Consider the following 21,564-nt stretch of genomic DNA (forward strand, 5'->3'; position numbering starts at 1 on the left):
TAAAATATAGATGTACGTTGGTATTCTGGCTTTCTAAAAATAATAATAATACCCAACCCATAATATGCACTATAGAATAAAAAATTAGAAACGTAACAGCAACAATCAAACCAATATTCTCGTCCTTGCAAAAGTGTCTCTAACTTTTATCGACGGATTTTTATATTTCATTCTATGAGATCAATAATCAATAGATTATAACCCAATCATCGTGCGCGCGCGCGAGGCGCGCGTGTCGCTGCTGTCGATGACGTTGCAGAGAGCGACGCGCGCCAGTGTCGGCGGTGACCACAGCAAAGATGGCGGACGCGTCGGAGAGCCAGCTGCCAGGCGAGAAAGGAGCCCCAACTGAACCAGAAACCAGACAGAGACGAAATTGGGGGTATCTGCAAATGTCGGGCAAATTCGGTCTGACCACGAAACTGCCAGAAACGTTGGGGTTTTACGATTTAAACGCTGTCAGGAAGCGCCAGAAGGACTACGCGACAGGTAACGTCAAAGGCCCCCTTGATGGCATTAATGAGGTTACAGCTAATAAATATTAAACTTCCTGGAAGCATAATTATATGTTTTCCTAGTTGTGTACTGCGTTAGGTTTAAAGTGGTTATTTTTCGGATGACACGCTTGGAAACAAACACTTTTTTCCGATTTGGGAGAAAGAAAGCAAATTAGGGGGGTTTAAAAACTGGTTGTTGTTATTGTTCCCTTTACAAACACGTTAGCATTAGCTAACAGCTACTCATTTAACCTGCGGTCAATAGCAACTTTAGTACATTAGAACATTCTAGAGAGCTGTTTTTTTCTTTGTCTGACCCTTTATTTACAGACTGTAACTTTATTCGTGTCTGGGGACTGGTGATTAACATTATAAACAATGACTAATATGGAGGGTTTTTTTGTTAAAAATGTAAATAATCGTCTCGTTTTTTAAATGATGTGTTTTGTTGCCTGGTGATCATCCTTTTCCCACTCCATGTGGTTCTGCTTTACTCCTAGATGCTTGGCATAGAAACATATTAGTAAAATCCACATAAATCCTCTGAAAATTACAATTCCAGCTGATGGCTTTGATTAAAAAAATAGGCATTCGGGATAGTTATATTGGGCTGTCGCTTTAAAACCAGTGTGCACCAGTATGTACTCTTGGAGTGTATTATCCAAAAGTTTTCTGCATCCTGTCAGTTTTCCACCATTTGGATGCCTGTGAGCAGAAAGTGCAGCTCATGTTCTCTTATTTCCATCCTCCTCTTGATCACGCCTGTGCTACTTTAATCTTCTTGTTCCTGACCGGTACCCACCGTTATTTCCTCGCTGAACACTGAATATCCAGTCCTGACGCTTTATCTCGTCTGCCGTCCGGCTGATTTGTGTAGATGGTGCGACATTTTACTATCTGTGTGCTTTATTCATTTCTTCTTTTTTGTATGTTTGTTTTTGCTTTCGGCATAATGCTGATTTTCTTCACTTGTATTGACGCTGCATCTGAAACAGCTGCTGCCTGCCAATTTAATGCAAGTCTACACCTTTTATCTCTGTCTTTAACGACTCCATCGGGTTATTATATCCACCGTGCTACTGTAGAGGCAAAGGTTGACTGGCAAAGGTTGTGCCAGTTTAATTTTGAGGCAAAGCTTGTCACTGTTTCGGGGTTTCCTTCCCCGTCACCCTCCAGTTTACTGTTGACGGTGACATTTCGTTAATGCTGGTGCTCTAACGTTGTTGCAGAACCATCGTTGACACATTTCGTCACTGCGGAGCTCACCAGAGGCTACTTTCTGGAACACAATGAGGCCAAATTCACTGAACGGAGAGAGAAAGTGTACACATGCATGCGCATTCCTAAGGAGCTGGAAAAGGTACAACAGTGAAAAAATGTCCATTTAAATTGAGAGATTTATAAATATTAATCTTTAGAGTTCTCGTAGTACTTATCAATATAATATTTCACCTAAGAAAACAATAGTAAAGTGTTTTAGTTGTGCTGTTCTCTTTGTAAACCACTAGAGGGCACCGTTATCTCATGTTATGTTTACGCTATTATTTAGTCCTAAAATCTTCATTATACTCTTCGAACTCTATAACAATTTTTTTTTTCTGATTTTAAAACCATGTTGGGATTATTAGTGTCATATGTGTCAGACTGTGCATGTTCTTCACTAATAGCTGTTAAATTGGAATGTTTTTTTTCTGTCTGATAGCTGCTGTTTGACTTTGAGGTGTTGCTGTGTGACTTTTCTAGCTGATGATCTTTGGCTTTTTCCTGTGCATGGATGCCTTCCTGTATGTCTTCACCCTGCTTCCCCTCAGGGTGCTCCTTGCTGTGCTCCGTCTTCTCACCCTGCCATGCTGTGGTTTCCGGTAGGAGCTTAAACACACACTCTCCACCCTATACGTGTACATTAAAGAAAGATTTTGCAAGCTAAATAACAGAAAACGTAAATAGTGAAGATATTTACCTTAAACCTATTACTGGTTTTTGTTTCAGTGGCCTGCAGCATTTTCTGTATAGATCTGGAGTCCCTGAAAAATAATTTGATAATAATAGAGAAAAACTTTCAGTCTACTATCCTGAAATCACCTGCAGATCCCCAAAAAAGAAATATGTGGGTCCTAGGTAACCTCTTAACTTCTTAAGTCCTAACCCTGTCTCTGATTCTCTTCATGCCACCCCAGAACACATACATGTCCCTACTGCAGAAGGAGCAGGTATGCCCCCCCCTAAAGTCTCATTTATCTTCATTACTGCTCATCCCAGATGACCCCCACACCCATTCACCTGTTTGACTTCATCTCCATTTTGTCCTGTAATGGGCAGTTTGCACATGTTACACATTCTAATCTTCATTCCAGAGTATTTGCACCTTAAATTGCTAATACACACTTTATTGCCATGTATGGATTGCAGTGTGGCCCAGGTGTTAACACCACCCATTCCTCCCTACAGCTCTGGGCTCAGCTGCTAACAGATTCAGACTGTGGAACGGCTCATTCATTTGCACATCTTCCATATGTTTGGATTTGGGTCCTGAATTGGTGCAGTTTTCCCACACCTTTCATCCCTCTCAATTTCCTTTTCCTTGCAACTTGTGCTGGAGTAAACTGATCATTAGCCTGCGTGCTTTGAGTAAAGATTAGTATTGAGCACTAGTTGTAACTAGAGCCATGATTGTGAAGACCTTGCACACGTGTTTCGTGTTTGAGAGCTTTAATGCTAATATGGATGGAACAGTTTGGTCTAATGGTGTCAAAAAAGCCACTGTTCAGAACACATTAGAATTTTCTGTGTGGTATACTGTGGGGCTGATTGCAGACATATAGACATGTGACACAACTGACATTTAGCAGAATGTCTTGCAAGTAAGCCCCTTATTTCTCTCTCAGCATTATTCAAAGCTGCACATTTATTATAAATGCTTCCATGGTAAAATAAGGGGTTTCGGCCCGTGTTTGAAGTGTGTATCTGTCCATTCTGTTGTAAATAGCTTTTACTGCAGCAAAAGCTTAGGAAACTGTGTCTGATGACATTTGTTCCATCTTCTTCCAAATGCTATGTTGACTCGAGGATATGTAAAACAAAAAGATTAAAAAGGTGGTAATTGGTGTTTATTTTAAGTGGTTTTTTTTTCTTTGCCTCTCAGTCGAATATTCAGTGTTCCTACATAAAAAACACTGCATACAAAAGTGGGACCATGCTGCACTTATTCATTTTCATGGTCATACCTTTATGCTGCAGTAATATTTGTCTGCAGATAGTGGTCGTGTGTGCATGTTATACATTGACCTTACCACCTATGCTTCCCCCTGACAGCATGAAAATAAGATATCACCATGTCAGGGTTTGGGTAAAGCTTTCTATGGTAATATATGCAGTACGGCTACTGTAAGGTGATCTGTCTGTGGCTTGTGTGTGTGTTGACAGCGGGACTCGGCTGCTGCAGCCAGCACATGTCTGCGATATACTGAAGGCCTCCATCCTGGTGCTGTCCTTCTCCATGACACATTACCTAGATTACTCAATGATGTACCACCTGATCAGAGGGCAGTCGATCATCAAACTCTACATCATCTACAACATGTTGGAGGTATTACTTTATGATTTGTGGAGTATTCGAGTAAATGCTACATTTGTATGACCAGAAACTAAAAGGATTTCTGGAAATTTGCATCTCACCTTCTGCCAGATGTAGCTGGAGTCTATTCCAGTTGATGGTTAGTTATTTGACCATAAGATGACCATATTGTAATTGCATTAGTTGCAAATTAACTATGCTTCCTAATTCAACAATGACTAATAAAGTGAGTCACAGCATTTAAGTTGAGAGTTACTTGAGCAATAACCCAAACTAAATCCTTCAAATTTTTAACTTAATCATGGTTTTCTTTGTCCCGTCAGGTGGCTGACCGCCTGTTTTCCTCGTTTGGACAAGACATCCTGGATGCTCTGTACTGGACAGCCACTGAACCTAAAAACAGGAAAAGAGACAGTATAGGCGTCATTCCTCACTTCATCATGGCTGTCTTTTATGTCTGTATCCTTCTTCTCTGAAGTCAAAATGGAAATTTACTATTTGGGTTTTTTTTAATAGCTATGTTTTGATGGACAAGAACTGAAAAGCATAAAATATACTGTTATCAATGTCACTCACAAGGGACTCAAAGCAGTATTTTGTCCGTACAATACCTTCGGATGCTCTTTTGTATTGCTGTGTCTTAACCATACATTTCATTTGTGATTGAACCTCCTATATTATAATATTAATCCTACTGGATGGAATTCATTTGGGAAAGTCAGTCTCCCCCAGGGAGACTCGTTCAGCTAATAAGATGTGTGGTTTCAAATTGAGGTTTAGTGTTGTGGTACTCAATGCTAAAATAGTTTCCAGTGATTTTCCTGAGTGGCTGTTCTTCAGTCTTCCATACCATCCTCATCATGATCCAAGCGTCCACCCTCAACGTCGCCTTCAACTCGCACAACAAGTCTCTGCTCACCATCATGATGTCCAGCAACGTCAGTTAACACGCACGGATGGGAGCGCACAAGTATCGTGGCATTAATATGTTCCTTTTGCTAAAAGTGCACTTCTCTTCTCTTCTCTCCAACACAGTTTGTGGAGATTAAAGGAAGCGTGTTCAAGAAATTCGGAAAGAACAATTTGTTCCAAATGTCTAACAGTGGTAAGATGTTCAATGTGATTCCCGTGAATGGAAAAATCCTGGATCAACATGCGGCTTTAGATGAAAATTTACAGTTCTTTGCAGTCTGATGAAGGAAAAACGAAAAGAGGAAATCTGGTTTTACAAACACAGTTTTACCAAAATCCATTTCTTTTGCTACAGACACTGAGCACATTATCCTTTTCCATTTTCATCGTTTTCATATATTATATTCAGATATCAAAAGCTGTCATTTCCCTCTGTTTCTGAAGCTAAGCAAGCGTCTGGTGGCATGACTTTCTTAAATCAGATGTTAGCCTGCTGCTGCTCAACATTTCTGGTGGTGCCCTGTTATTATGTGTGTGATTTAAAACGGATGTCTTTGTTGCAGAATTGATGGAAAATTAGCAAAATTGTTTTTTCCCACAGATATCAAGGAACGATTCACCAACCACGTTCTCCTACTCATTGTTTGCCTCAGGAATATGGAGCAGTTTTCTTGGAAGCCAGGTAATACCTTTTTTTTTTGTTCAACTACTATTTGAGAGCCAAAAGTAAACAGCCAGTAAAGAGTGTCTTTTTTAATGTTGCCATTGTAAACATGAAAATAAATATCTGCTGAGCAGTTCCCTCCGTTTTCATCTGCTGTTTGTTGTCTTACTTCAATATCTTTGGGCTCCATCTCACCACAAAGTGGAGTGAGAACAGAGGGAGTGACAGCCCTCTGAAAAGTCAGCTCCTCCTGTCAGTCTGAAAACCAAACAAACGGGAGATGACAGATGTGGCTTGTCAGCTGAAATCAGACTGAAAAAAATCAACTTTCCAAACACTTCCAGTACCTCAAAAATATGTGCAATATATAAAAGAAAATAAAGATGTGCATCTGGGTATTTGTGTGTTTTCCCTCCAGACTACATGTGGGGGCTGGTTCCTGATGTTATCATGGTCATCATCTCTGAAGTCGCTGTGGACGTTGTTAAACATGCCTTCATCACCAAATTTAATGACATTTCTGCAGATGTAAGGACCCCACGGTACTCACAATTTCTAGAGTGTACGTTAATCGGCTAATATTCTTTATTTTTTTTCTTGTCTCTGCATACCTGTCATGTTTCTTTCCCAGGTTTATAGTGAATACAGAGCCAGCTTGGCCTTTGACCTCGTCAGCAGTCGACAGAAGAACGTAAGATCCTCTCTTGTGTCAATCTCTAAACACTATTATTCTGTAATACTAATGACATTGTGCCATCCTAATTTCTGGACGTGGGCTATAATCAGTGGTTGTGTCTTCGGGTAGGCCTGCACAGACTACAGTGACTCAGTTGCCCGAAGGATGGGCTTCATCCCTCTGCCCGTGGCTGTTCTGGTAAAAGAGGCTGACCTCTAACTACTCGGGCACCAAATTTTAAAAACGAGCCATTGCCACATAAACTATACCAGTTTTCTGCCATTTAATTAATTTTAATAAGGCGTTCTCATCCATTTTTCAGCTCATCCGTGTGCTAATGAATTCAGTGAAGGTGCAGGGTGCTCTTTCTTACACCTGCGTGTTGCTTTTTTATCTTGGGTAAGTCTAAAACCTGTCTTAAATGTTAGAATTTGATATTGCGGTCTTAGCACCACTCAAAGTCTGATTCCTGCGTAGATTGTTTCATTTGTCCATAAAAAGAAATGTGCTTAAATGAAAGATCATGAAACTTACCTGTGTAAATATAAATGATGCATTACTGAAATGGTTTCTTTACTGTGAGGCTGAATTTGCAAATTCTACCAGTGTGTCTAATTTGCGTGAACCCCGACCATCGTGGGTTACATACAGCCATGCTCCGAGGGTCTGGGTGCATAGGAACGCTAAGCACACACACACACGCGCGCACACACACACACACAGTTATGTAAGTGTTAATACTGTGCCCTTTTATTCGCCCTGCGCTGTGTTGCCGATTGCCTCGCTCATTCTTATTTGGCCGATCCCACTGGGCACCTACCATTGAAAGTTTACCTCAGGCAGGGTGAAGAATACAATGTTGTCATCTAGAGTGCCATCCCTGTCCTTCCCCACCCCCCAGTTTAAAAATAGCTGCATGCTTTGGCAACAATTCAGCCTCGCTTAGTCCCTCGGTCTGAAAAGCCCTGTCACAGTGAGCTGTGGTCCACAGACCCAAATGTGTCTGTCCCCCTTCCATCACAGTGTCAGGGGAGCAGGCTTATAACTGTGAAACAGAGAATAATGGTGCACATCAAGAATGTGGTGTCACTGTTGGGATGTGGACGCCAGTAGTCGATACCAGATGGTGGATGTGATTTAATATAGATGCTGCCCAGTTTCAGACAGATAACAGAGAGCAGGGCTGCGCCTGATACTCCACCTTCCTTTTCTTCATTTCATTTTGAAATATTGAAAATGTAATATTGAATGGAGGGGTCGTTTTGTTGTTGTTTTTCAATGTTTTATTAAGGATCTTCTGATTTTTGATCCACTCACTGAAAACCGTGTATAAAGAGCTGCCGTCTCCCTCTCTAGGCTTGTAACCCTGAAACTGCTGAACAGCATCGTGCTGCTGGGGAAGTCGTGTGTTTACGTCAAGCGGGCCAAGATGGAGGACAAACTTTTTGAGAGGGCCTCCCCCTCTTCATCTACGATGAAGAATGACCCCAGCAGAGCAGACAAGAACTCCAGATGTCGCGCACCTTCAGGTAAACCACGGAACTGATCATTCCATACGTGCTTGAGCAAGATAATAACCAAGTACTGGCAGGTTACATGTGAGCTGCAAGGTATTCTGCATGCTAATTGTATGTTATTGTGAATATTGTCTTTATATGAAACAAACTTTATCTTAGTGTGGTTTGAAACTTCATCTACAGGATATTTGTTAAGAATATGTTTCTTTAGTTTAAAAACAGAACTTTGAATTTCATTCCAACACCAAAACAAATATCTTTCAGTCCATTAATAAAATATTTCTCTTCTGGCACATGGATGCGAACTGATCTCCATCTCATCTGCAGCCAAAACCCCGCTGAGCTCCCGATGGAGAACCCCACCAAATCAAACATCTAAACCTCTTTTGTACTTGTTTTAAACTCTGCTTTTCTGAAAGGGAGCTGGTGCAATCCTTAAGGCAAAATGCTAAAACAAATAAATAATAGCTGGAAATTAATGTGACATAATGAATAAAGTGATGGGATTTCGAACAACACCCTCACGTCCCAGGCTGCTCCTCCAGCTTCACCTGCTGCTCCAGTGGTTTCACTGCACTTGTCACAATTATCTTCATCATGTCTTTTGTCTCTCTGATGATGTAAAGCCACACACACACATCTAGATGTACCATCTGTGTGTTTTTGGCTGCAGGGCAGAAATGGGTAATGAGCAGTTTCACATCAGCCACTCTGAGCACCATATGCTGGTTAACTTTTATCAAAGCTTGCACATCTTGCACAGATGAAGGGGGGAACTTTGCTTCCAAATAGTGCACCCTGAAGAACTCGATCATAAAAACCTGCTAGAAACGAGTCTAATTAAGAAAACAATAAACTAAAGACTATTATATTCAAACATCTTATACGATATCAGTTAAAACTAGGCGACTACTTTGCTTAGTTCTGTTTCTTTACACAAATATTTGACCGTGTGGTGCTTGGGGCTTGAGATATTGTCCTCCAGAATTGATCGTGATAAATAGAATGATATGTTACAAGACAAATGATGCTTTGCAAATCTCAGGAAATGATGTTGAAATATTCACTGGTATTGATCAGCAGCTGCTGTGAGCATTAATCAGAGTAATGCAGAAAGAACAACGGAGTGCATTACTGACTCCACCAATATAACCTCAGGTTGCCAGTTATTCTACAAACATGTGCATTTTATGTCCTATTTAAACACATGTTCTGTGGCCTGTGGTAGCTCTGTGTGGGTTTAGGTCCGTACAGTTAGAACTAGAAATATGGTGTTGCAAGCCTTGGGCCACCTGGTTGTCTCTGTGGGCCACCGATCTGCTCAATTCTCTCTGTACCATGAATTATTCTGTTTGGTTGAGGTTTCCTGATGTGATCTGCACTGTGCCCAGATTGTTGATGCTTTGCAGTTTGTTCACTTATCATAATGCAGTATAAGTTGTTAGGAGACAGTTTTTCAACTTTCTTTTCTCACTTTAAAACTGGGCCGTCACTTGTGGGTTTCTTGATGGATCATATGAGCCCAGCAACATTTTTAAGGGTGTATAACTATTTTCCCCGCTGTTTCACAGCTGAAGCTGTAGTGGAGCACATCGCCGCCAACCCCGGCCACCCACCACCGTCTTCCTCTTCTGTGACCAGCCAGCCGACCCCCAGGACTGACCTGTTTCCTACTCCTACCACTGACTACTCTTGTTCCAGTCCATCAGACTCTCCTTCAGCTTCGCCACCTGAGACTGAAGAGCCGAGACCACCGCCAGCCGAGGACGAAGAAGAGACCCAAGGACCCTCTCAGCCAAAGCACAGGACTCTCCTGGATATCGACCGCTTCACACTCTGCGGTAACCGCATCGATTGAGCCTCGACCGCCGCTGTTGTAGCCATGACTAACTCAGGAAAGGTAGAGAGAAAATGGTAAACCAGCGTGGCCCTTGTGACCAACAGCAGCAGGCTGAGGATTTATTAAGTTCCTATAGTAAATGATTCTGAATGTAGACAACAGAGACAATCCTGCTCGTCTGGAAGCCTTAATAGAAGTTTGATAAAAAGACTTCAGCCTGCTGATGATTAAACAGCAGGAAGAAAAAAAGTGAGTGTAGCTCAGTTATTGTTATTGGGTGTGTGCAACCATGCGTGCGTGCGTGTGTGTGTGCGTGCATGAGTAAAACTGTATGTGAGTACACAAGCACTTGCTGTCTGAGCAGCACTGGGACCAGAATGAGAGAAAAATCTCAGCTTGCTCAGCACCCAGAAAAGAAACTTCCCAACTCTTATTGAGGAAAAGGCCTGAAACATGTTTCATTGCTTCAGGTGTTTCCATTTCCTTCAAGGAAACTGGTTTCAAGAACTTAGCTGTTGCTTTTCATCGACTATAGTGCCAACACAGTGATTCATATTGATCGGAGTCAGAGTTGTTTACGGGCAGACACTATAAATGCATTCAGAATTTAGATTTGTCTGAAATTAGCTACCGTGTGAAAAGGCTTCTAGAAGAGATGATTAATTGATGACACCGTTCCCTATCTGATGCCTTGATCTGCAAGAAATGGGTTAAATCTGATTATAGGCAACATTTATGATAGACGGCGATGTTTGTTGATCATTCATTCAAGCTTTTTGTCCTGGTTCAGGAGTCTAAAACTGATGTAAAACATTAAAAAGCATCCTTTTTTAAACTTTCCGGCAGCAGTTTATGTGATCAACACACTTGACCAAGAAGAGAGACTTTTAATTAGATCCTAAACGGAGCCTTTTGTATACTGATAAATGGAGTCATTTCCAGCCCACATTGCAAATGCTGCTGACCCTAAATCTGCCTAGAACACCAGCTGCTTATGCACAACGACAAATTCCAGAGGTTTACGCTGTAACAAGATGCCTTTGCTAATACAAACTCCTAAAAGAGGCTGAAAATGTCTTTATTTTTGTTTTTTGTACTCGTGGTACATTTTGTGAATTCAGTTCTCAAACGTAGAAAATCACATTAAACTGTAGTTATTACAATGTTATGCAATGTTTGCCATTGTGTTGAATACAAAAGCATTATTTTGTTCGTGGATTTCAGATTCTGTGCTGATGGACCATGGACTGAATTTCAGTTTAATTGTTTACATCTCAGAAAATAACAGCAATATTCCCCCATAAAAATGCTTTTTTGCATGTTTACTGTGCATTTATTTCAGTCACCTCATGGTAAAAAGGCTGCAAAGCTCTTTTATTACAGCGGTTTAGATTTAAACGTATGGAACTGAAATTTTCAATCATTTGTCGGATGAGCTTTATCAGAAAGCTTTATTTGACATCAGCAATGCCAAATATTTAAACTTATTTATTTTTTTCCTTTTAGCATATTTATATAGAAACCTAATCGATTCGATTGGTAATAACAAAAGACTGGGTTATTTCTGCATTCTTTCTAATTTATTACACTCATTCTTTGTTGTAATGTTTATGACTTGTTCTATTTAAAGTTTTCAAAAGCACTCGTAATTTTTTATTAAAAAGGTAACATTTGTATTAAAAGAGCCTGTATTTCTGTTCTATAGAGGTTCTCCCTGATGCCTATTACCGTTGTAATAAAGAAGATTAGTGTTATTTTGGAGATGTGATGAGGTGAAATCTGCTGTGGTGGTTCTGTGAAATCTCCCTCCTCCAGGGTCGTTTGTGGTCCCACATCAAGAGATGAGGGAGAAGCATTCTTGTGCAAGATGTGATGGTCCACTTCACTGCCTGCTTCATTTTGTTTTGCTGATTTGGTTCTTTTATTTAAATTCTACCTCAATGTTGTACGACCCCCCCCCCCATTTTGGATTAATAAAAGTTTGTTTTTAAGCGTGTACTTGTGATAAAGCGGTATCATCACATAGTCATTGTGAGCCACAGCTATTTGTGTGTTTGTTCTACCTTTTCATGACTTCTATACAGGTGGGGTCATTTTTAGAGGCGTTTCATTTCTCTACTTCCTCAGGAACCAACACAAGAACGTGGATCTCTGACCTCCTTTACAAGCAAGTGTAAATTACATCAAATAATCACTCAAAAGCTTTGGCAGGAATATAAATTCACAGTGCTAGTGCACATTGAGGGCCATGTGTCATAGCAAAACGACCTTAGGTCTCATTTGGTGCAGCAAATGAAGGGTTACAACATGGATGTCGAGCCAAACACGGCATCTTTTTAAAAAGGTGAGGTTAGTGGAGGAAGTCTTAAATGGCTAATCTTAAAGACTGAGACGTGCTTTGGCTCTCTTGCAGTTCACAGGAAACATTGTCAAAGGATGACAATAGTGTCCAGAGTAATAAGAGGTTAAAAACGGAGGCATCAAAGGTGTATTGTCTGTTCGAGGCATTATCACAGAAGGATTCTGAGCTATAGTTTGGTGTATAAAGCATTTATTACTAAAGTCTACTTTGAAATTTCTCTTCCCAGAATGAGAAGCCAAAAGCGTCCCCTGGTCTGCAGGTGTGGGCGGCGAGTAAAGGCGCTCACAATCACTTATCAAAGGTTTACCAACAAGAGTCCTCCTTGTCCTCCATTGCTGTGGGGGTCCGTTTGCTCTGGGATGGAGACAACAGAGTTACTGTGCACAAACAAAGGCGCAGAGCCCACCTGAAGCCTGCTCCACCAATCCCACTGCTCCTGGGAGCTGCACTCAGATATCCACTGTCTGCCCTCTGGGAGCAGAAATGCACAAAGGTTGGGACAGAGACAGAGAGCAGCTGTTGTCCAGACAGGTGGAAAGTTGGTTGTGTTGAAGGTTAGAGGAGCAAAGCATGGAAAGAGAAGTAAACCGTACTGTAGAAATGGTGCATAAATGCACAGTTTGCATCCAACTGTTTAAATCATTTCTGATGAAAATAATTAGATGCGTGATTTTGTTCTGTGTTTAGGTTTAAAACAATGATATTGCATTCATCATTATTAATATTTAACATGGAATATATCCTATATATTTATATATACACACACGCCCCTTTTTATTATGTTAATATGAATCTGAATCTCATCAATTATTCATTTCTTAGAGACTAGTCGCATCAAAGGCTCGAAAGTATATTGTATTCCTTCTGTATGTCTTTCTCCACCTCCTCTTCCCGGCAGGAGGTGCGCTTCCCTCTGGACCAGTCCTGTGTGGATGGAACGGAGGCGCGCACCCCTCCCTCCGCTTTCCGTGACGCAGCGCATCACTGCGCGTCCAGACGCAGCTGGAGTGACAGGCGCGCTCATCTCGATGGGACTCAGAGCTTCGAAGGACAGAGACGGAGAGAAGATCAGCCGGTTCGCCTCAGTGAGGAGCCTCACACCGCGGAGAACCATGCTCGGACCGAGGCTCTCCGTGGGCGACAGGACTTGAGAGCTGCGGTCGATCGACCAGGACACTTTTTACATTTTAATTTACCCCTTTCCCTCCTATCTCCCTTTACACAATAGTGCAATAATATCCCATCCCACAGCCTTCTAGTTCATCTCTTCGACCCCAGTTCTTCGTCCAGTCGGGATGTGGACCTCCGCCTTCGTGCCGCTGCTGTTGCTGCTTTCTGTGTCCGCCGAACTCCGGCAAGATACGGAGCCGCGGAGACTCCCACCCCCGGGAAAGTTGGACTTCGGCTATGTGCCTGCAGGAGTTTATGAAACAGTGGCCCATTATGAACCCGGGCCAATAGGGATCCTGTTCCAACTGGTGCAAGGTTTTCTCCACATCGTGCAACCCAACGCGTTCCCTCAAGGTAAGTGTCTTCATCCAGGGAACATGCACCCCCCATCATTCTGTCTACAGCACATTCTCGAGTGTCTGCTTTGGAATATTTTTAAATGCATCCCTTTGTGTAGTGATGAGCTCATCTTGAGAATACAAGGAGCATGTTTTTGTTTGATTCTCACCACTTTGGTACCACAAGTTTTTCACTGTTTTTCTTACAAATGATGGTAAAGCACAAACACTCCAGGTCTGCCAGGATGAGACCGACTTCTGCTCCTTCGCGTCAATACGAGCCACTTGCGGAATTGTGTGCGTCAGGACCCTGTATGAAGCGCGCGTTTTGATTTGCGCACAGAGCTGAAAGACGCGTTAAGGGGTTTTGGGGTTTTTTTTCTCGCGGCGTGGCGCACGCAGAAGAACACGACGGCGCGCTCTCACGCGTCCGAAATAATGTTTGAGCAACACTAATAAGCCATTTGTGCACATCGCTCCTTTTACGCGCAACTGCACTTGACATTCTAAATAAGCAGTTCGTCTGTATGTTGCGTTCGCGGAAGTCTGGTTGGTTTGTGCGTCACTTTCTGCGTCCTTACTCCACTTGGACATTTTGCAGATTAGTCGGACTCTGAGTCGCAGTGTTAATTAGGTAATCCCATAAGCTTTTGCACCATATGTTGTTGTCATTTTAGGCTGGGGTTTGTCACCAACACACCGGGGCTGTTCTGAATGCGTGTGAATGTAGCAGATCACTTCTGGGCGAAGTTGTCTGTTCATTCATGTGTGCAAGTTCTGAGGTTCAGAGAGGAAGTCAAACGAAAGGTTGTTGGTTCAATCAGCAGACATTCCTGGCTTCTTCTCCCTTGTTCATTTTTGAGTTGATTTTACCACTTGTGTTTCTCAAATGTTGGAAAAATTGAATAAACAAAGGGGAAAAACAGGAATCATCACATTAAACCTGTAAAGTTTACAGCAATACATCATAAACCAATAAGTGGCATGACATGATTTCAAAGGTGCAATGTTGTAATTGTGATGTAAGAAAAGAGCTCAATACACTTGAACAAAGCCAATCTTCACATTGGTAACAGCCAACAAATATGAGCATTTTAAAACTGTTTCCCAAGCAAAACAATGAGAGAATCCAGTCAAGAGGAGAGGACTACAGAGTTGGCGCTGTGTCCTCACAGCATAAAAGTTGTGGGTTTTGAGTTTGTGACAGAGCCCTTCAATGACCTCTGCTCGCCTCCGCCCTTGGGGAAGTCAAATTTCAGCTTTGTGCCTGTAAGACTTGATGAAAGAGTGGCCCATTATGAAGCTAGAAGCCAGAGCTTGTTCCTCCTCCTGTAAGGTTTCATGAACCCAGATACCTTCCTTCCCCATAATAATAATAATAATCAGATCTTTCATGGACTAAAGAATTTAATACTCAAAATTGCTGCAGTCCAATTAGCATCCATCTATCATCACCGTTCTTTCCTAATTCAGGGTGTAACACATCCTAATCCGGTTGATTCCCAATACAGTCGACTGACACATTCTTTGTGCGTCAGACCCTCTGCGTAGCTGCAAGTTCGTAGGAGGTGTTATTAGCAAAAAAAGCAGCACCCACGCAGAGCTAGTGGAAGGTGACATATTCCCTCCACGTCAACATTTCTCACCACCTCACTGCAGCCGCATGCCAACACACGAGCTCACACTCATCATTATCAGGCAGATATTTCACCAGTAATGTCAAAGCGACGCCTGTTTCCACCCTGACACAGAGGGCGGTGCACATTTTTGTACCTCAATCAATCAGTGCTTCATGCACGTGCTCTGTCTCTGAGGAACCTTGAGTTGAAAAGTTTAATCATATGAATGAAAGAGGTTTCTGTGCGTCACTGATCTCATCTGACAGCCCCATTTACGTAAATCTCCATGGTAACGGCTTGTGGCGTTCGGACCAGCAAAATGAGTTAATCTGCAAGGTTGTTCGGGGTGTAACTCCTACACATTGGAACACAATCATCTTCAGACAACCTGTTGTTGAGGTGAGGTTGTTATGATGGTGCCAGAAATGGCCAGTATTTCCTTTTTTTCTTTATTTTTTTTGAATACACATCCACCGACTTGTCTTTCTGACTATATTTTCTGATCTTCCAGTGGACGAAGCCTCCAGAGAGCCCGTGCTGCTGTGCTTTGCTCAAACACGAACATACGGTGACGCAAACAGAAACGTTTGGGGACTGTAGTCATTCATTGGTCTGTTCTACAGTAACAAACGGTTGCAGTTTTTAATCACTTTTGTTGCACACAACCCCTTTACTTCATCTAAACGTCAGTCGGCCAGTCCTTTGAGGACCGAGCTGGCTTTCTCTGCCGTGGTGGCGGCGTCGTTTCATGCCCGTGGATGAGGGTGTCCGGGGAGACGCATCAGCCACCATCATGCAGCAGATCCCCTTTGGAAAATATTCACTCATTAGCATCTGTATTCCCTCGATTCCATCTCTTTAGAAAGAGAATTCAGATCAAAGCACTGGGGCATCGACTCAACCTAAGTAACAGTTGCCAAGGAAACCTGCCAGCAGCTTTTAAGCTGATATGTAAAAAAAAAAGAAACACAATTTTGACAATATACAGCGAATCACTGCAGCTGATTAATGTTTTCTGGAGCCACGTTGCTGTAAAAGTCATCAAAAGGGATTCCACTGTGTGTTTTTAGAGGACTGAGGCCTGATGGGAGTCTTCATGAAGGCTGCAGACATAAAAGAGACTGAAGAGAAACACTTCAAAAGGGTTTTATCCATCAAGGATGAGGTGGAGACTCAAACATAAACAGCAGAGATTTACTGTGATTATGAGCTCCAGAGGTCTCTGGCTCGATCTCTCCTGAAAAGTCCGAGAAAGGTGGTGCTGAAACATCTCGAGGAAGCATCCAATTAAAACTGCAGATTTGTTGTAGTAGGCTGTGGCGGACGCCACTTGTGTCCTTTAGCCGTTTCTAGAGTCAGTGATGTTTTGTACTTACCCTAAAAAGCCAAATTCTCCAGCAATGGAATCGATGGTAACACTTTTATTCTGTTTTATTGCAGCCTTGATTACAGATGAGGTTGAATTGAACCAGCAGAACGCTCCAGGCCATTCTGCGCACGTACTTGACTGGCCAGTTCAGGGTTGAGATGCCGCAGTAACTAAAATGTCCTTGGGCTACAAGGTCAGCGCTCCAGGCGTGGAATAACGAGCGTGTGCTCTGTTGGAGTGTCCATGAGCAAAACCTCCGAGGGTGAAAAAGACGAAGATTGCAACTGAGGCTGCTCACAGGTAGAAAAAGAAAAGGATATAAAAAGAAAAGGAAGGGAAGAAACGTCACGACTCTTTGGTTTTTAGATGTTTTTTCCTGCCTAGCATCTTTCTAATTAGAGATCCCTTCAGGAGCCGCGGCAGCAGCCACCTCTGTGCTGATCATCATTAGATGCTGCGATGATCTCCCACGAGGATTTAGATTCACAATCACAATGTTTGGCGGCGCCGAGCCGTCTCTCACATTCACAGCAAAAACAAGCGCCGAAACGATGAGCGCGATTCGGCTTTCTGTGGTCGCGGAAGGTCTTTTTAAACCTGACGGCGTCGTTCTTAAAAGGTTACTCACAGCAGAAACATCAAACGGTGATTAACTAAATACTCAAACTGAATAATCTGTTTTATGTGTTGACATCCACAGTGAGTGACACAGAAAATAAAATCATGTTGTGTTTTTGTTCCTTTAAACAAAGCCGCCTTCAGGCTGTCAATATGAACATGGATGGAGGAGTCATGTCCTCATTATTGTACACTCGTATCGCTGACTGATTGTATTTCTCTGTGTCACTAAATGAGGACAGATGGGGCTGAGGCATGAACGACAGGGAGGGCCGTCATGAAACGGGCTGACTCAAATCGCCTTTAATCTCAGAAAGCTTCCGTTCTGTTCTGAAGCCTCTTCTTTTTCCTGGACCTCTGACCCAGCCGTTCTCTAAGAACGAGCATGAGAGGAAGTGATGTATGCGCTTCCTCCACTCTGATTTTGTCACATGCAGTCAGATTGCTGGACTGACGGTGATGGTTGCTGGCACCGGGACACACACACACTCGGGGAGGACAGCCGTCCTCGCCTACAGCAAACCCCAGCTGATGGCCACAGGCAGTGTGTCACTGTAACACAGAGCTGACAGGGCCTTCATTAATGACGCAACACCACAACATATGACAGCCTGTTCCATGTTGGACACATTAGTAGACACACGTATTTAGACTCATTTTAATTGTTAAAGTGAAAAGAAAAGGAAAAATGTGTCCTTATTTGGGGAGTAGTGGTGGAATTACGTCACACATTCAAACCGGTGGTTTTAAATGATATAATCTTAAGGGGCTGGTTGGGAATGTCTCAAGAAATTTCATGAAAGTGTGGATCAAGCGTGCCAAAGGCTAAAGGTTAAACAGATTTCAGCTGGGCGACATAATGCAGACAGAGAAAAGGGCAAATTTGTGTTTTCAGAGTGAGCACAAGGCAGAGGGTTTTTTGTTTTTTTTTCACAATAAAACCAGGAAAGATAAACTAAGAATGATGTCAAAGCTGTGGAGGCCCAACCTATAGACTTCTCATGAATATTTTCATATGTTATTTTTTATTGCAGGCATATTTCCTCCCATTCAGTGGCCTGTATATCAAACACTGACGTGTTAATTCCTGTTCCCGTCGCATCAAACTTGGATGTCAGAAGAACAGGCTATTCCCTTTTTATGCCATTCAGAATTAATGTCTTCCCCTGAAAGCCTGTGACACCATATCGTCGTATATTTTTATAATCAAAAGGCAAATGGGAGCCTTTCATTTCCACCAGCTTACCCCACCCTGACTCACACCCTGACCCAAGATGCTTCAGCAGCTTCGGGTTTGGAGATCGTGCTGCGTGATCGCGATAAAACGCCGCGTGTCATTTTTAATTTGCCGCCTGCAGCACCCATCCTGGGCAAGACATAGCTGCGCGCCCTCACTCTTTAAATTGATCCACAAATGTGGGATTAGTCTCTCCGAGGGCACTGAGCCGAGGCGGTCGTTCAGATGCTTCATTTCAAAATAATTACAGGGGCATTCACTATGTGACAAACGTTCTAAAACACCTTCTTTAGGGCCACCCAAGGGACAGACGAGGAGCCACACTGGCAGCGTACGGCATCAAAAATTGGAGTGTTTAAAGAGAGCAATTTGCTGGAGGGAAATGTTTTAAAAAGTCACATTTAGAGCTAAGTGTTGTACTACATAGCTCTGCCTTCTCCATTTCACGGTAAAATGCCATCCACCGAGTCTCAGTAGTGAAATGTTTTCTCGCAGAAGAAAAGGGGGGAAAGTAGATCAATAGACCAAACAGCTCCCAGAATCCAAGTCAGAAGTGATGTATCTCATTTGCAGTGCTCGCTTCACTCCGCCCTGGTGTATACGCACACAAGGAGATGGGAAATAAAAGCTGCAGCATTTAAAGTTAATGTCATAATGCCACCTTCGGCTAAAGCGGCGAGACAAGGCACCTTAAAATATGTGACAGATGGAGAGGAAGCATGAGATGAAAGTGAAAGGATCACTGAACAGGCAAGGTGGAAAAGAGCAGCTTATGTAAAGAAGCAGGAGAGACAACAATATGATGTTGGGGTGGGAAATCATGGTGAAAAACGGAGCCCTTCTTCACGGTTTTCGAGAAAGTCATCCTCGTTCTGCTTCACTGGTGGCTTCATCGGTGCCCATAAGTAGACTCAGCAGCCAGGGTGGGTGCGGTCAAGGTCCAACACCAGTAAAAGTGTCGCAGCTCAGCCTCGCTCCTCTCGTACCTTCAGTCAGTGGCGCAGAGAGATTCCCTTGGAGGGAACACTTCACAGCCAAGGTGGCAGCGTCACGACTAAGATGAGCTTTTAATCTTTCATTTGGAGCTACGACGTCCCCCTCAAAGGGCTGAGAATCAATCTCAACTTTTGTTAAGTTGACTAGGAGAGAATTCTTCTCCTTCATGTTCCAAAATCAACCAGCTTTGGGCCTAAAATCATCTTTAGACAGGTCTTGTAATTTGCATATTACATTAGGGTTTACATAATAATGAATGATCCCCCTCCGTCCTCTTGCTTTCTCTATCTGCAGGTAACCATTAGATTTCCTTGTCTGGCCACTGTTCCTTTCTTATACTGTCACCTTTGCAGGAGGAATTAGCCTTGATTAGCTTATTGTAATCTGGATGGGGTTTACCTGTGCACTGCTGCACAGCCAATCCTCTTGGCTGTTTTTCCAGCAGTCAGCAGGTTGACCAGACTACTTGTCCTTTTGTCCCCAGACTCGCTCATAAGTCTACAGGATAAAATAGCAAGAATATGGACAACTCCATCCTAGATGGTTGAGCAAAATGGCTTCTTGAGGAAAACCACTTTATCTTTTCTGTCCATCTTTTTAAAATTGTAGATGACACGAGGAGAGAAAGACTCACCATGGAGCTCCTGAACAGGCTGCTGCGCTCCAAGCAAAAGCAAAACACACATTTATGATCATATCCGTGTCTCTCTCCAGTATCAGTTGCCTTTAATTTCTCAGCTGTCTCTCACGAAACTGTCCACTCTCTGTGGCTCATACTGGGAATACTGGCTCCAGGCTGTTCCTTCCTCAGTGTAATATGCATTACATTCCTATCCTGTTATTTGCATCATGTCAAATGTTTGAATTAGCTTAAAACTGTCATGAATGTAAAGCACATTTTTGCATCCCTTTGAACATGAAAAGAGCTTTACATTCATCCGCGCACTCACGTCCATGGTTCTGAGGGGAACCTTGGCGTGTGGAGCGCTCCGGATCAATCCACCATCTTTTGAGTCAATGTAGATCCAATGAGGAAGGAGCAGGACCCATGGATGTACTGTTGAGTATTCATGCCACAGCACACAGAGGTTCAGTACAAGGGCAGCGTTTATCACTCCAGCAGAGGACGTGTAACTACATCAGCCAGACAGGGCTGCAGCAGTATAACACTTTTATTAGCTCAGATTTATTTCATGTGAACGTTTTGTCTTTTGTGAATTTCCCCTTCAGGAAAGGTTCATTACGTAAAGTATTTAGAGTACGAGCACGTCAAAGTTACATTCCAGATATTTTATGTGCATGGGCGGACGAGTGATGTGGATGTTTTCTCTTAGGTGCTCGTCTGGCTGCTGTTTGATCCGGACTTTTTCAGACTGAGGAGCTTTATAGACTCAGCTGTTCACAAGGAGGGGTAAAAGGAGCATTAAATCGCTCTCAGTGGATCCAGTTGAGAAAAGAATTGGTGGAGAATAACTGCAGGAATATTAGTCCTCCATTAAAACCTAACTTTTTTTGGGATCCACTAACTCCATTTTGAGTAGCTGCAGCGTCGCCCGGGCTCCTGTGCTACGTTACCTAAACACCCATATGTCACTGCTGCCAAGACATTTAGGTTAAATATTAACAGTTTTAATTGAAACGCCTCCTGTGTACGGTCCTAAATGTTTGCATATTTGTGTGACCATCCCCCCCTTTAGTACAGTTAAGGCAGATTGTCCCTCCATAGTAACGGTCTCTATGGTAACAGAATGTTTACAGTGTGCGGAGGTGTCATGCTCCTGGGAAGCTAGCTGTGATTCAATAGTTAGCCCTTGAGATGCACACGCGAGTACACTCTAAGAGCTTGTTTTTCCTCATCAGAAACATTTCAGTTAAATATATATCACTTTTTCAAAAAGTCACATTAGCACACATCCCATGATGGTTCACAAAACTGTTATCTGCATCTTAATTATGATGAGGCATTAATAATTAAACACATAAATCCGTGCTGTTAATTAGTTTAAAATCTATAAATCAAGTTTTACGGCGGTACCTGCTCGTATACAGGTGATGTACGATTCCACTGTGGGTAAATGTGTCTGCAGTAGCTTATTCTGCTTTTCTTTAATCACTGTTTTTATTACTCCCGTGTTACCCATTAGCTGTTGACATAGATGAGTACAGGGCAGTTTA

At 42.6% G+C, this 21,564-nt stretch overlaps 2 protein-coding genes across 29 annotated transcripts in view; both read left to right on the forward strand.

Annotated features, from left to right (window-relative positions):
- The first annotated feature begins 260 nt into the window (after positions 1-260).
- On the forward strand, positions 261-11,676 carry tapt1a (transmembrane anterior posterior transformation 1a). Of its 4 annotated transcripts, XM_057042585.1 has the most exons (15): positions 261-489; positions 1,727-1,857; positions 2,241-2,359; positions 2,675-2,707; positions 3,921-4,083; positions 4,395-4,530; positions 4,912-5,009; positions 5,107-5,176; positions 5,585-5,665; positions 6,066-6,175; positions 6,279-6,338; positions 6,453-6,521; positions 6,646-6,722; positions 7,680-7,852; positions 9,412-11,676. In XM_057042585.1, exons 1-15 carry the CDS (start codon positions 300-302, stop codon positions 9,696-9,698), a joined length of 1,797 nt encoding a protein of 598 aa, XP_056898565.1. In that variant the 5' UTR covers positions 261-299; the 3' UTR covers positions 9,699-11,676. The 4 variants fall into 4 exon arrangements, with proteins under 4 accessions (XP_056898565.1, XP_056898566.1, XP_056898568.1 ...); XM_057042586.1 differs by lacking the exon at positions 2,675-2,707; XM_057042588.1 differs by lacking the exon at positions 261-489 and having other exon boundaries at positions 2,200-2,359.
- A 1,317-nt stretch (positions 11,677-12,993) lies between these two features.
- The window catches only part of prom1a (prominin 1a), a 38,180-nt gene continuing 29,609 nt past the window's right edge, over positions 12,994-21,564 (forward strand). For 8 of the 25 annotated variants that reach the window (XR_008951965.1, XR_008951966.1, XR_008951967.1 and 5 more), the window contains exon 1: positions 12,995-13,566. Coding sequence is in view for 4 of the 25 variants with exons in the window: in XM_057042582.1 (XP_056898562.1) it covers positions 13,338-13,566 (229 nt within the window). In the remaining 21 variants the exon portion in view is untranslated. Of the gene's footprint in view, positions 13,567-21,564 lie in introns of all 25 variants that reach the window. The other 17 variants (XR_008951970.1, XR_008951971.1, XR_008951973.1 and 14 more) reach the window with 5 other exon arrangements.

This window comes from Takifugu flavidus, chromosome 9 (assembly GCF_003711565.1).
Source record: "Takifugu flavidus isolate HTHZ2018 chromosome 9, ASM371156v2, whole genome shotgun sequence".
In the NCBI taxonomy this organism is placed as follows: domain Eukaryota; kingdom Metazoa; phylum Chordata; class Actinopteri; order Tetraodontiformes; family Tetraodontidae; genus Takifugu; species Takifugu flavidus.

Bases quoted from the DNA above. Each gene is read 5' to 3' on its own strand.
- tapt1a (XM_057042585.1), top strand. From the start codon at position 300: ATGGCGGACGCGTCGGAGAGCCAGCTGCCAGGCGAGAAAGGAGCCCCA. The intron at 4,084-4,394 runs GTATTACTTTAT...TTGTCCCGTCAG, and splicing joins TCATCTACAACATGTTGGAG to GTGGCTGACCGCCTGTTTTC. The intron at 6,176-6,278 runs GTAAGGACCCCA...TTTCTTTCCCAG, and splicing joins TTAATGACATTTCTGCAGAT to GTTTATAGTGAATACAGAGC.